At 39.3% G+C, this 14,713-nt stretch overlaps 1 protein-coding gene across 1 annotated transcript; it reads left to right on the top strand.

Moving 5' to 3' along the window:
• The first annotated feature begins 190 nt into the window (after window positions 1-190).
• On the top strand, window positions 191-2,178 carry hoxc12ab (homeobox protein HoxC12ab). The gene is made up of 2 exons (NM_001141619.1): window positions 191-878; window positions 1,802-2,178. Exons 1-2 carry the CDS (start codon window positions 263-265, stop codon window positions 2,038-2,040), a joined length of 855 nt encoding a protein of 284 aa, NP_001135091.1. The 5' UTR covers window positions 191-262; the 3' UTR covers window positions 2,041-2,178.
• The last annotated feature ends 12,535 nt before the right edge of the window (window positions 2,179-14,713 follow it).

Raw genomic sequence — 14,713 nt, 5'->3', positions numbered from 1 at the left:
GACTGGGTTCCAGAGAAGAAAAACAACATTATACATATTTAATAAAACATTTATAGTATTTTTTTAAAGCACATAAACTCCGTAATACAGAAGGGAATGTTTTGTTTTGTCTGAGTGGACCAAGTGGGTGGTACCCTTGTGTAGCATAATTTAGTCCTTAGATCACATGACTTGAGGTTGACCAATCAGGTGCACCCCCAGGTTTAACTACGTTAAATGTCAGATTGCAATAAACTAGAAGCTGTTGGTCGGGCCCGCGGAAATGGGCGAGCATAATCTTCTTAATCCCGGGTTTGTGGGACCTTTGGTAAACATCCACACTGGAGACACTTTTTACTTTCCGAATTTCCGAGCCTCGGGGGGACAACTGGCGGGGCTACCGTCTCTCCCCTACCCGAGAAGGGACAATGTTTGCTCCCTCCCGTGGAACCCATCCGAGTCCTGCAATGGATACTCTCAATCCTATTTTAGCAGCCCCGTGCCTATTAACCCTTCTTTCAACCGGTCGTGTGAAATTACTCGGCCGGAGGAGAGTAAATGTTATTATAGCAACGACAGCGTGAGCAGCAGAGAGAGCTGTTCAGGTGGTGGCGGGAGCAGCCTAAAGCGAGAGGATAAAGCGAGGGACACATCATCATTCATAACATCTGATCACGGGATGCACTCTGGCAGGGGCAGCAATAACATTGGTGCATTTTCTAAGTATAATTATGGGACCGAGCAACTCATTCAAGACCCGCCGTCCTGCCAATCTCTGGAATCCGATTCCAGCTCCTCGCTTCTCAACGAGGGCAGCAAAACTTCCTCCAGCGACCCTCAGACCCTTCTGTCCCCAGGAAACCACACCGCCCACTCGGGCAACATAGCTGCATGCGGAGGTGGGTCCCATCCTCATTCATCCAAACACTGTTACATGATATTATAAATCCCCCAAATGCTCGTTTATTATCAAAGGAATTGTGTAGTTCAGCATAGCCAGAGGTTGGTTGTTGGCTCTAGCGATTTGTTATCATGATGCTCATGTTTAGTTTTTTTGCCTGTAGGCGACTTCACTTGCGTGGCAGACAGACGCCGCTAGGGGTTTCCCTAAAATGTTCCATCATGCTTCAAGCGTTTGTGTACAACCAGGAGACTTTAGGCTGCAGATCATTTTAGTCCACGGTCTTAGGTCTTACTGTCACTGCATGCGTCTCAGAGTCAGAGACAAATCATTATGAATACGTTTATCGATGTGAATGTATCAGTTTGGTTTATCTGTATCATTTAGCTTGTTATAACATGTATATTACTAAAATATTAGGCAGAACAAATTAGTGCAATGATTTGAAGAGGTGAGGCGCTGTGGATGACTGCATAAAATAGAGAGGGGTTTCGTTTTAATGACTCGTTAACATAATTAATTTCTGTCGCTGTGTACTTTAAAGGGGGGGAAATGTTGGGGTTTTTGCAAGGAAAGACTTAATTATCGCGTTAATGTAGCTTTAACTGCATCAGTAATAATTCATGTGACACAAACTACTGTAAATTAGTGGTCCCTTTGCCTTTACGTATCAACTCCGAAGAAGGAAACAGAATTTCAGCTGCAGCTTCTGAAAAAACATTCCCCATGTCATCGAATAAGATTCAGACTTAGAAAGGTCTAGATAGACTAGACCAAAACAAGTCAAGTGTAACACAACACATGTTTATGTGCGCAGCACAGGATGTCACATTGAAAGGAGAATAGTCTTGGAGGTGACTGTGAGCTTCATTTGTAGTGCTAACTGGTGTGACTTATCCATATCTTGTATGCCCCCTCCAGGTGCCCCGTGGTACCCGATGCACACCCGGACCCGAAAGAAACGCAAGCCCTACTCCAAGCTCCAACTGTCCGACCTGGAGGGCGAGTTCATGCTGAATGAGTTCATCACCAGACAGCGGCGGAGGGAGCTGTCTAACCGCCTCAACCTCAGCGATCAACAGGTTAAAATCTGGTTCCAGAACCGGCGTATGAAGAAGAAGAGACTGATGATGAGGGAGCAAGCTATGGCCTTCTTTTAGATTTAGTAGAGACGTGGCACCATAAGGATAATCGATTGACAGGCAGTGTTTCTCCTGTCTGCAATTGCTATAAATGCATGCATGCACCCACCTAGCCTACTCTCGCTCCATCTCCATCAGAAGGTGCAAAATGTTCAGGAAAATATTTTTGGTGTAGGCCCTAAGGAAAACGACCAAGTGATACTGCTGCGATAACTTCGAATATGTGCAGAGTTATGCAGGATAGTACTAGCATAGTGTTGTGGTAAAACACCTATAGCCTACAGAGGTTAATCAACTGTAAGATGATATTCTTGCGTCCCGGATAGGCCTAAAGGACGGAATTAGTGCATGATGTCCATGACTGATGTCATTTCCTAAGCCCTAGAAAATGAATCATTTATTTTGAAAAATGACTTGAAAACTAAATTAACTAAATTAAAAGCAATATAATAAACACGAGGGCAGAGTTTGCGATAAACCTATCAGGCGAATTCTTCACCAATGTACCTGAATCCCATTTACGTGCATTCATTGTCACTGGCAATGTAGATTGGTTAAGACGAACGACATTGGTTAAGACGAACCTAATGCCCTTATCTGCTTTCTCTAGTTCCCTGCCATGTGTTTTGGCACGTTCACGGTCACGAGCAAGGAGTCAGACGCCAAGCCGCAAATCAGAGGATCTTAAACCTCCATGCCAACCTCTCTATTGCTGCAGCGCTTTGAAATATTATTTGCCATGAATTCGTTCATGTGCTGACAACTTTCTCAAGATATTTGATATTACCATCCAACAGCCTCTGAATAACTTTGGGGGTTGGATCAGAACAGACCAGGTTGCTGTTTAAACACGGGTTCGTGCTGGCTGCTATCGAAGATCATAGTTCTCGTAGTTGTGCTGACAATTATTCTTCAATTGTTCTTCCACAATAGAGTTGTTGGAGATCCGTATTGCAATAACAAGCGAAGATAGATGTCTTCTTCCTAAATGCACATCCCATAGATAGACTCTCAATAAGCTTTTTCTACCTGATATAGGCCCACGAATAACGGTTACCGCTGGAAAAGTGCACATTTGAAATGGGCATAATTGGAAGTAGAACTTGACTGAAAAATAGGCTCAGTGGAAAGAAATATCGTATTATAAACATATATGACATACAAAAAAATCTAACCGCTGCTGTGTGAACTTTTAACATCTGGGCAGCACAATGTATTATAGTGTTGAATGTATATGGATTAAAACCCAGCAGTGAAAGATACAGTGAAGCATGTTAGTGATTATGTGAAAAATAAACTAATGGATGATAGATAATGATTGCTCGGTACCTTATGACTTTTAACTAGAAACAACTGAAAGATTGAAAGACATATCGTCGCATTTTAAAAACCTTTACGATGTATGCATATTAGAATTAGAATGATTATAATGCATTGGTCGGAGGTGCTGACTGTCGTTTGTAGGCTACTGTATTTGGTATTCGTTATATACTATATGGGGTCTCTTTTTACCTTATAACGTGTAGCAAATTGTAAAAGTATGGAAATAATATGATATTTGGGGATATCGTATCTCAATGTAATAGTGTTTTATGTTAATGTTCCAATATACAATCTCGCATTTCCATTATTTGTGGTTGTAAATGGTTATATGAAATGAAGATTTCATACAGCCATTATGACATGGTTATAAAAAATGATATGATAGGATACTATTTACATGATATTTCAGGATACCCTTTCTCAGTGTGATAGTGTTATGTTATTGTTCCTTATTTCTTTTACAATATTGCGTTCCCTTATTTGCTCTTGTGAGGGTTGCTTAAAACGTTGTATTGTACAAAAGTAAAAATGACATGAATGTATCTATGTATGAATAAGTTTCTAATAAACAGAATCTTTCAAAAATATAAAAGGTTATACCACTATCATTTTACTGTGGTTTCAAGTACTTTATTATGTGATAATGGTACAACAAATGAGTCCCATTCTAGCATTACACACGGTTATTGCGTTGGATTATTGTTTGGATATACATGACATATATCTAAGATAAGCTATACCTTTATTTTGTTTCCGTTTTTCTTCTAAAACAAACATTTTGAAGATCTGTAATAAATGCTACTCGGAGTGTGGCAACATATAAACTGTAAGTTGAGTAGCTTCCTCATCTAAATATTATAAACACGCCTTACAGTTCAAAGGTCAGGTAGTCAATGTCGCTGGACTGCAATAAAACAGTGACTTGAACAGACAATAGCAGTAATAGGACTACATTCCAGTTCTAATACCCTGAACCTCATAGTTGGCTGGATATTCTGATTATATTTAAATGCTGTTTCAATGAACTTTTACTGTGGTCCGTAGTTGTAGTGATGTGTACAAGAACCCAGCGCTCTCATTTGGAATGGTAAAACAATATGATGCACTTGTTATGTGGTAATGACAGGTAAACAGAAAATATGGAGTTTGCGTTACACATATCAGCCAAATAACTCTCAAACATAATTATCATTGAAAATAAAAAGTGTATTGGGTATTAAGGGCTTGTCACAATAAAGTGGCGGCTTGTGTTTTATTCTGAATTGAGATCAGTTATTGGCATTTCAGTGAACTGTGGATGGCCGGATCGGGCGACCGACTCCAGGCACCAGTCAAGTGGTCTGAATTAGTCCCTGTATATCAAAAAATACTTACGTATACATCATACACTGCTGCCACTTGTGCGTTTTGCCTATAGCTTACTAGCCTACCATACCGTGTTGAATATAGCTTACTAGCCTACCATACCGTGTTGAATATAGCTTACTAGCCTACCATACCATGTTGAATATAGCTTACTAGCCTACCATACCGTGTTGAATATAGCTTACTAGCCTACCATACCATGTTGAATATAGCTTACTAGCCTACCATACCGTGTTGAATATAGCTTACTAGCCTACCATACCGTGTTGAATATAGCTTACTAGCCTACCATACCATGTTGAATATAGCTTACTAGCCTACCATACCGTGTTGAATATAGCTTACTAGCCTACCATACCGTGTTGAATATAGCTTACTAGCCTACCATACCGTGTTGAATATAGCTTACTAGCCTACCATACCATGTTGAATATAGCTTACTAGCCTACCATACCGTGTTGAATATAGCTTACTAGCCTACCATACCATGTTGAATATAGCTTACTAGCCTACCATACCGTGTTGAATATAGCTTACTAGCCTACCATACCATGTTGAATATAGCTTACTAGCCTACCATACCGTGTTGAATATAGCTTACTAACCTTCTATACTGCACTCTACGAAAAAAAGGCTCTGGAAAGAACCAACAAACGTTCGATTGGTTGCTTCATATATGGCACCACTAAGGGGTTCTATATTGACCACTTTCGGTTCTAAATATAAACTTAAGGGGTGACATCTATGAAGAAAACACAAAACACTTTTTGGTCTATCCAGAAACTTTTTTTCTAAGAGTGTGTATTGAACTAAATACTCACTAGCCTACTATACAGTGTTGAACTATATCTTCCTATCCTACTATACAGTGATGAGCTATATCTTCCTATCCTACTATACAGTGTTGAACTATATCTTCCTATCCTACTATACAGTGTTGAACTATATCTTCCTATCCTACTATACAGTGTTGAACTATATCTTCCTATCCTACTATACAGTGTTGAACTATATCTTCCTATCCTACTATACAGTGTTGAACTATATCTTCCTATCCTACTATACAGTGTTGAGCTATATCTTCCTATCCTACTATACAGTGTTGAACTATATCTTCCTATCCTACTATACAGTGTTGAGCTATATCTTCCTATCCTACTACACAGTGTTGAACTATATCTTCCTATCCTACTATACAGTGTTGAACTATATCTTCCTATCCTACTATACAGTGTTGAACTATATCTTCCTATCCTACTATACAGTGTTGAACTATATCTTCCTATCCTACTATACAGTGTTGAACTATATCTTCCTATCCTACTATAAACTGGCTGACTATCCTGTGTTGAACTTAGTATATCTCACCAATATCTTCAAAATAGACATGAGTTTATTGATAATTTAGAAGGCTGCAAATTTTGATCCATCATCACATTGCGAACATTGAGGTGATACGTTGCCACAGTTACAAGTCCGTCCTTTCAGCTTCCTTTATTTCTTCTGCAATATTCTTATTGTGATTTTGCCATTTTAACTAACCTGTGTTCACAGTTTCTACAGTCAGGATATTGAGAGGTGCATTGAGTCATCAACGGAGAGATGCATTGCACCATAATGCTTTTACCATACGTTAGTTTCTAGCAGCAGCCTATGGATTTGCTTATAGATAAAGTCAACAAATGAGAAAAGAGAGAGAACGTGTTTTGGGTACTAGCCTACTATACACAACTAGCAATCATCTGAATAATAAGTATTTAGTTATGCATCCGTTTAATAATATTTAATCGAGAAAAATTGAAGTTCAGCTGTATTCTACCTGAGACATTAAGGAGAAGGCATGGTGGAAAATGTGTGAAATTTACGCACAAGGCAAAACAATATTGTGGTCCTGATTTTAGGTTGCACATAATAGTCTATAATAGTCTAACATGTTAGATTATACCGTACTTAATAGAAGTGAATGCATGCAAATTTAAACTCTGAAACCTGGTATTAGAAGACGAAAATATTCGGGTTACATTCTGTGTGCGTCTTCATTGGAGTGGTTTTACGCAGAGATTACACAGAGAATATTCTCGCGGTTTCAATGTCTTTGATGTGCCTTTGATGTGTTAAATTAGAGAGTATATTGTACTTCGAATATTAGCCTAGTACCTCATACAATTTTTTTTTAAATCATAATAATACAAGTATTTTGTATGTTATGCAATATATAGCCTACATATTGTCTGGATATGGGCTATATTTCAAAAAGCATTTGCATCTTAGAAATGAGTTCATATAAGAAATCAATCACATCAGGTTTTCATTTTCTCCCCGTGTTTTTTTCCCACTTCGAAAACACATTCGACTTGGAACAGGTTATAGGCCCAGTAAATTGCGTAATGCTACTTCTAGTGTTAAACGTGCTTTTACGCATCGGCCATTGTATCCAGCAATGAAAAAGAGCCACACTTGACCCAAATGTAGCCTACAAAATATGATGGTAATGTCATTGAAGAACCAATCTCTGAGACGATGTTCTTCGTTCTTCCGTAGAATGCAGATACGAGGTTATATGTGGTCTGCATGCACACCGATCGCACTTTTGACTTTGAGACTGGCTAAATCTGTTTATGGTGGCTTGTCTCCCTTCGCGTCCCGTCACAGAGGTCAGTAAGCGGTACGTGCATGCCCTTCACAGAGAACTTCACAGATAGCCACGTGGCCTAGCAGGCGCCCCAGCACGGCCGCTATCTCTCTTTCTCTCTCTCTCTCTCTCTCTCTCTCTCTCTCTCTCTCTCTCTCTCCACTCTCTCTCTCTCTCTCTCTCTCTCTCTCTCTCTCTCTCTCTCTCTCTCTCTCTCTCTCTCTCTCTCTCTCTCTCTCTCTCTCTCTCTCTCTCTCTCTCTCTCTCTCTCTCTCTCTCTCTCTCTCTCTCTCTCTCTCTCTCTCTCTCTCTCACAATTCAATTCATTCAATTTGAGGGCTTTATTGGCATGGGAAACATATGTTTACATTGCCAAAACCAGAGAAATAGATAATAAACAATAAAACATTTACTGTAAACACTACTCTTACAAAAGTTCGAAAATAATAAAGACATTTCAAATGTCATATTATGTGCATATATACAAATATTGCTGTTGTGATTGGTATGTCACCCAATAGATATGGGAGTTTATCAAAATTGTATTTGTTTTCGAATTATTTGTGTCTCTGTGTAATCTGAGGGAAATATGTGTCTGGTCATTGGGCAGGAGGTTAGGAAGTGCAGTTCAGTTTCCACCTCATTTTGTGGGCAGTGTGCACACAGCCTGTCTTCTCTTGAGAGCCAGGTCTTCCTACGGCGGCCTTTCCTTCTCTCTCGCTCTCTCTCTTCATCTCTCTCTCCATCTTTCTCTGTGTGTGTGTGTGTGTGTGTGTGTGTGTGTGTGTGTGTGTGTGTGTGTGTGTGTGTGTGTGTGTGTGTGTGTGTGTGTGTGTGTGTGTGTGTGTGTGTGTGTGTGTGTGTGTGTGTGTGTGTGTGTGTGTGTGTGTGTGTGTGTGGTTGAAGAAAATCAGACAGCATCGTCCAGCATTATCTTTATAATTAGCCTAATAATAATGTCATAATAATAATTATAGCCTTATAATACCAATAATAATTATATAATAACAATAGTGGCATTAATATAAATACTTGTAACGAAACAATTTAGAGGAGGACCTTTGTACCAGAGTCCCCCCCCTCCCCATTCGTTTTTACAAGCATTTATTGGATACCTTTAATTCTTATCTAAATCCTTTAGTCCAGACAAACCGAACTAAACGTGAACTGTGTATTTGCAGTTAATTTCTGAATTTGTTAGCGGATTATTTTTGTCAGCTTCTGTGGCATGATAAGTATCATGGTTTTTCCAAGGGTTACCCTGTTCAATCAAAACTGGATTTTTATCTTCCAAAGCTCCTCAGCTTATATTTCCTATTTGTTTAACATTACGCCTGCGTGACAATCTATTTCTGGGCCTGTCCAAGGTTGTGGGGAGTGCTTTCTATAGGTTCTCCTCACAACCACTCCTTTAACTGATACGTGTGGGCGGGAACAGTGCACAAACTGAAGGTCAAGTTAGTACCTTATATGGATCCCTGGTGTACCAACACACTGACTGACTGACTGACTGACTGACTGACTGACTGACCGACCAACACACTGACTGACTGACTGACTGACTGACTGACTGACTGACTGACTGACTGACTGACTGACTGACTGACTGACTGACTGACCAACACACTGACTGACTGACTGACTGACTGACTGACTGACCAACACACTGACTGACTGACTGACTGACTGACTGACTGACTGACCAACACACTGACTGACTGACTGACTGGCTGACTGACCAACACACTGACTGACTGACTGACTGACCGTTGGACTGACTGACTGACTGACTGACTGACTGGCTGACTGACTGACTGACCAACACACTGACTGACTGACTGACTGACTGACCAACACACTGACTGACTGACTGACTGGCTGACTGACTGACCAACACACTGACTGACTGACTGACTGACTGACTGACTGACTGACTGACTGACTGACTGACTGACTGACCGTTGGACTGACTGACTGACTGACTGACTGACTGACCGACCGTTGGACTGACTGACTGACTGACTGACTGACTGAGTGACTGACCGACCGTTGGACTGACTGACTGACTGACTGACTGACTGAGTGCAATAGAAATCTGTGAATTGTCTCCACTGGGAGCACAACAAAAACAAACGTCTCAGTAGTTTCCTTTGTTTGTATTTTGTTTAACTTGCCATTGGTAAAATGCATTGAACACCATGGATAATTTGCTTACTTTGAACTGCGCTGTAAGCCTAATAGCTGTGCAACGGGAAAATTGACTCTGATTGAGTTCTGACTGGTAAATACAGACGATGCGTAAATACAGACTTCTATTTGAAACGTTGTGGTATTGAAATAGAACACTACTCTACTTTAGTGAAAATCCAGTGTAGACTTACTTTACGAAATAATCCTAATTTTAGCAATAGGCTACATTTTACCAGCTACGCCTCTTTAATATGCATGCACATTAGTCCTTCAAGCTTATATCAAGTAATGCATGTGCGTTATTCAGTGTACAACGTCAGTTGTTTCCTAGAATAAAGCGGGACTTGGATGAGGGTGTATAGACCTGCTAGGCTCACTGATCGACACAGCCGCGGCCTCGTTCATTCGTTCAATTCAATCATTTGTCATGCCTAATTGTACCGCAACATTAAGGCCTTTTGAAACGTATCTTTGCCATTGTATCTAATATCTCACTGCATGGGAAATGACGTGTTGACTTTTTTTTTAGCTTTATTTAACTACGCAAGTCAGTTAAGAACAAATTCTTATTTACAACGACGGCCCACCGCAGTACAGAGGGTTAACTGCCTTGTTTCGGGTCAGCTCGGGGATTCGATCCAGCAACCTTTCGGTTACTGGCCCAACGCTCTAACAACTAGGCTACCTGCCACCCCGACTTCAAAGGTGAATTAAAAAACGCAGACAGGGAAACCCACACAGCAATTAGGTAGGAATCCATATTTATTGACACACAAAATAACAGGGGTATGCTTTGCTAACTCATCGTTTGAAACAATAGTAACAAATATCGCAGCAAATAAACAAAATAAAGTAGTAGGGCTACGTAAAATAGAATTATAGCAATAACTGAATTTGGGTCAGCAGGCTACATTGGCTACATGAAATAGTTACATTTGGATTGTTTTAGTATAGATTAGACCTGCAGAAATGAAGCTATTTACTTTTTTTTCTTCTCTAATGTATTCCATTTCACACTTAAATGTAACTTCATATAGACACGGTTATTTGGTGAACTGTGACGCACCTGTGCAATATATTTATCTTTACGATTTATGTAATAAGATATTATTCTTTTCGCAATGAAAGCATACTTGTAGTTGATAATATACCCTACAAAAAAAAGTCAAAATATGTATTTTAGTGCGATTTATGTATTTAGAACTTCTGAAAAGGATTGACTTTAAAAACAAGTAACTTTTTAACAGCCGACAAAACCCAGACTCATATGCAAAACAAATTGTGGTAAGGAAAGTAGTTTTTTTATGTAGGTGCAACATAATAGAGGGAGGTTCAATAACTGTTTAAAAAAGTGAAGTTATTCAGGCCTGCAATTATTGATAATTTTTTGTGTGCATTTTTATTAATGAAGTAGGCCAAACACTAGCTGGTTTTGTTTTTAGGATGCCCACTACACTTTGCCGCCATGCAATAAAAAGGATTTGACCAGTCAATAATATGTACCATAGCCTATGATAATACATTCCTCAGAGGAGCAGACGTTTGTTTCTACTTCAACACATCACTGGATAAATATGGATGAAGATAACCATCAAATAAATTGACAATATGTGTGAAATAATTTGACACTTTCACAGAATTGATGACAATATTTCATTGATCATTACTGTAAAAAAACTATTGTAAAACACACCAAATTATTGTCCGCAAAATAATACAAAGCTATTTAAATGTCCAAACACTGTAGTTCCTTTAACTTGAATGTATATCTATGTGATGAGAGGACTAATCAACGGCCTATAATGGTTTGTGAACCTTTGTGCTCCTATAGTCCACAAATAGACTCTGGAGAGCCCTTTTACCGCGTTTATATCATCTGATCTTGTAACCTACTGGTTCCCTGTGCAAATGCTTTCAAGCTAGGTGCATTCACTGAGACCTCAGTAAAAATAAGGGCCTTTCTTGTTGTGCTTGAAACTCTTCGCAGCTCATAGAACCACGTTTAACAGCCCGACGTACATCCAATTAAATGTATCTAGGCCATTGGGGGACAGTAACATGATTACACACGCTTCCCACATTTAGCCCTGGTTCAGACCGCTTTAATATGAGGCGCGCCGGACCGGCCGTGCGACTCTCAACAGGATAACTGTCTTTTCCTTCCATTTTGGTGCGTGGTGGTGACGAGACAAGGTCTGTGTCTGGAGGACAGAAGCAAAAATGTGGATGATTAAATTATTTACAGCATTATCTGTTCCCCAAAAGCTAAGGAATATGAATAGTCCATAATACGTTTAGACTATGAACCAGACCACACAATAGACATGCTATCGATCATAGGCTATACACAGAATAGCCTACGACTTGTGAGTACACATGCAACTTATCCCCATGTACTGTTTTAGTGTTGATTTTTGTCCAGATAGTTATTTGTGTTCTAAAAAACATTTAGGCTACCGTTGTAATAATGGTGCGAGGTAGAAATACATTGCATATATTCCTGACGCAGTCGTAAAAGCTTGTGCTCACGAACAGTGATGTTTAACCAGAGAATGGCAGATATTTACAACACCTTCTTTCCGGAAATTCTCAGGACTCCAAAAGCCATGTGTGGCTACTAAGTTGAAGCCTCTGCCTGTATTTTCGTACATTTTATGATCCAACTCGCTGCGTGTGGTAGACATATTCGTCAGGGACTTTAGTTAGTCAAAAATATTAGTGAAGGAAACCCTTCCCACTGGGCACACACTGGTTCAATCAACGTTGTTTCCACGTCATTTCATTGAAATTACGTTGACTCAACATGAAATAGAAGTTGAATTAACGTCTGTGCCCAGTGGGTTCTTATTTCGAGAAATGGCGCACCAGTCATCCACTTCCAGGGTCCTACTGTGGGTGGAATATTACAGACTAAAATCCATTACTTTAACTGAAATCCAAGAAGAATAAACACATGGTAAACCTTATCCCCCGAATGATGGCCTTAGAGCTTCAGTCCCGCAAGACATTCATCGTTTTAGGTATTCGAAGGAGGATTACGCACGGTGTTCATTTTCCTTACTAGCTTGTGTCCAGATTTTAAAACGGAAGTGTTGTGGGCATGCCATTTATGTAATACCACAGACAATGTGTTGGTATCTCTGTTTGAAATTGTACACGACTGGTACATAGGTAAATCCCTGTTTCAGCGATTGGGCCTTTCGGTTAAGGCCTAGCTTCATTATCCTTCTCAAAATCATTGTGCATATTAATTAGAGCGCATGCAGAAAACGATGTTGTTATAGTGTTCTCTGAGCTGGAGAATATCTGACAATGTTATGGACTACATGAAGGCTATTACATGAAGGCTACTATGCACTTTGTTGTTGTCTTGCTATTGACGATAATGAATTCCACAAAGGGACTAATAATGAATTATTCTGCGTGGAGGCTTCGTTTACAGTAAATGTTGTTATTGGCTTTGGAGAATTAGCGCCATTTTAGAACTCTTTATTGAAATGAAACAACAGCACAACGACACTACATTTTCTGCAACCTGTCAATATGAATGGTTTATTATTATGTTTTCGACTAGTTTACTTTTTGGAATGTATGAAGTTCCCAATTAAACGTATTCTATCAGTTCTTGAGGCGCGCTTCTCCTAAATAATGCAAAGTGCCTTGAGCAAAAATCGCTATTATAATCCAATCATGATTTGTGATATTAATTATCCAAGATATAGAATTCCTTGCAGAATATGAATACTAAGCCTTCCTAAAACTGGATGGTAGCTTTAGGCCTATGCATTTGAGAGTCGAGCTATCGCTTCTTTGTGTGCGTTTATGGATTGTCTAAACCTGAATAATTAAATAGGCCTATATAATGCAATATACTTCTGTCAGGGCCTGAATTATATCCATATAGTTTATGGTCATGCGTCATGATATTCCAATGGTTTCCCAATATGGTATGCAAAGTCTTTGAATGTCATTATAGGATCCAAACTTTCACCATGTTCTATTAGGCTACAATATTAGACGCTACAAGCCCGAACGAGAGGGAATTGACTCACTGCGCTCTAGGCTAAATAGCCAGACTAACTAATGGTAGCTAAGTAACATTTGTCCAACATAAGATATTTTCGAAAATGCTTTCAACTTCTTTTAGCCGTCCCTTGTGGTGTGACGTGGAATTGTCCATTTTGTGTTTTCATATAGAATCCAAAACGACAGTATGACTGCATGGTTAGACTACTTCATATGTGTAGGGTAGAACTTATTAGTGTTCACTCATTTTTAACTCCTTACTCTCCCTCTCACTTTATTGTGTTCTATAGAACAAAGGGATTTAGCTTTTTCTTACAGCCATTGGGCGTTTTATGGTTAGGCACGTAGAGGATTTTAGTGGTCAAATTCAAGTGCTGTGTCTAGGCAGCTGTCTGCTTTCTTTGTACTTGGATGCAGGCATCGTGTACTTCAACCTTTAATCTTCTGAAAGGGGTCTGTAAACAAATATATGTCAATGCCACTGCCACATACCTCTCTCCAAAATACCTGGGCCTATTTATTATAGTAGTATTCTTTCTGATGGTTTAAATGGAACAGCAGACGTGATGTGGGGTTTTCTATAATGTGCTTTAAGGCGACTACCAAAATGCACCTACATGATTACATACTCTCGTAATCTTAAACGTTGAAACTATTGAAACAATAGGGTTTGGGCTATGCAATTATATAATTTGCATACAGATTACCCTTCAGAAAACATATTTTGGAACAGAGGAAGTTAATGATATTTATCATAATCAATATAACGATCATAGTTTTTCTTTGTATTGATGATTGGCCAGTACGGATCACGTGATTCAACAACAGTGAAAGTTTCCACATAAGAGAAATCGCACACGGAGGTATTGTTTGAATAAATGCAATTGCAGGATTTAAATACCATACATCCCTTTACTTGATCACATGGCCTAGCCGAGTTTGTGATGGGGATTCCAGGCGTCATGTATATTTTGAAGGTAATAACCAATGTATGTCCTGTCTGGGAGCACTATTAAAACGAATCAATAACGAGATTTGTTTTCTCTCCGGAAAACAATGCATATTTTATCGGGCATCTATGTACAGAAGTTACACGATGTAGTCCTAAAGATATACATACAGTAAAGTATTTCTTATTTCTCAACAGCTGTCAGA

This window comes from Salmo salar, chromosome 15, assembly GCF_965601325.2.
Source record: "Salmo salar chromosome 15, fSalSal1, whole genome shotgun sequence".
Taxonomy (NCBI): Eukaryota; Metazoa; Chordata; class Actinopteri; order Salmoniformes; family Salmonidae; genus Salmo; species Salmo salar.
Note: the sequence above shows the minus strand (reverse complement) of the source record. Positions and strands in the feature narration are given on the sequence as shown.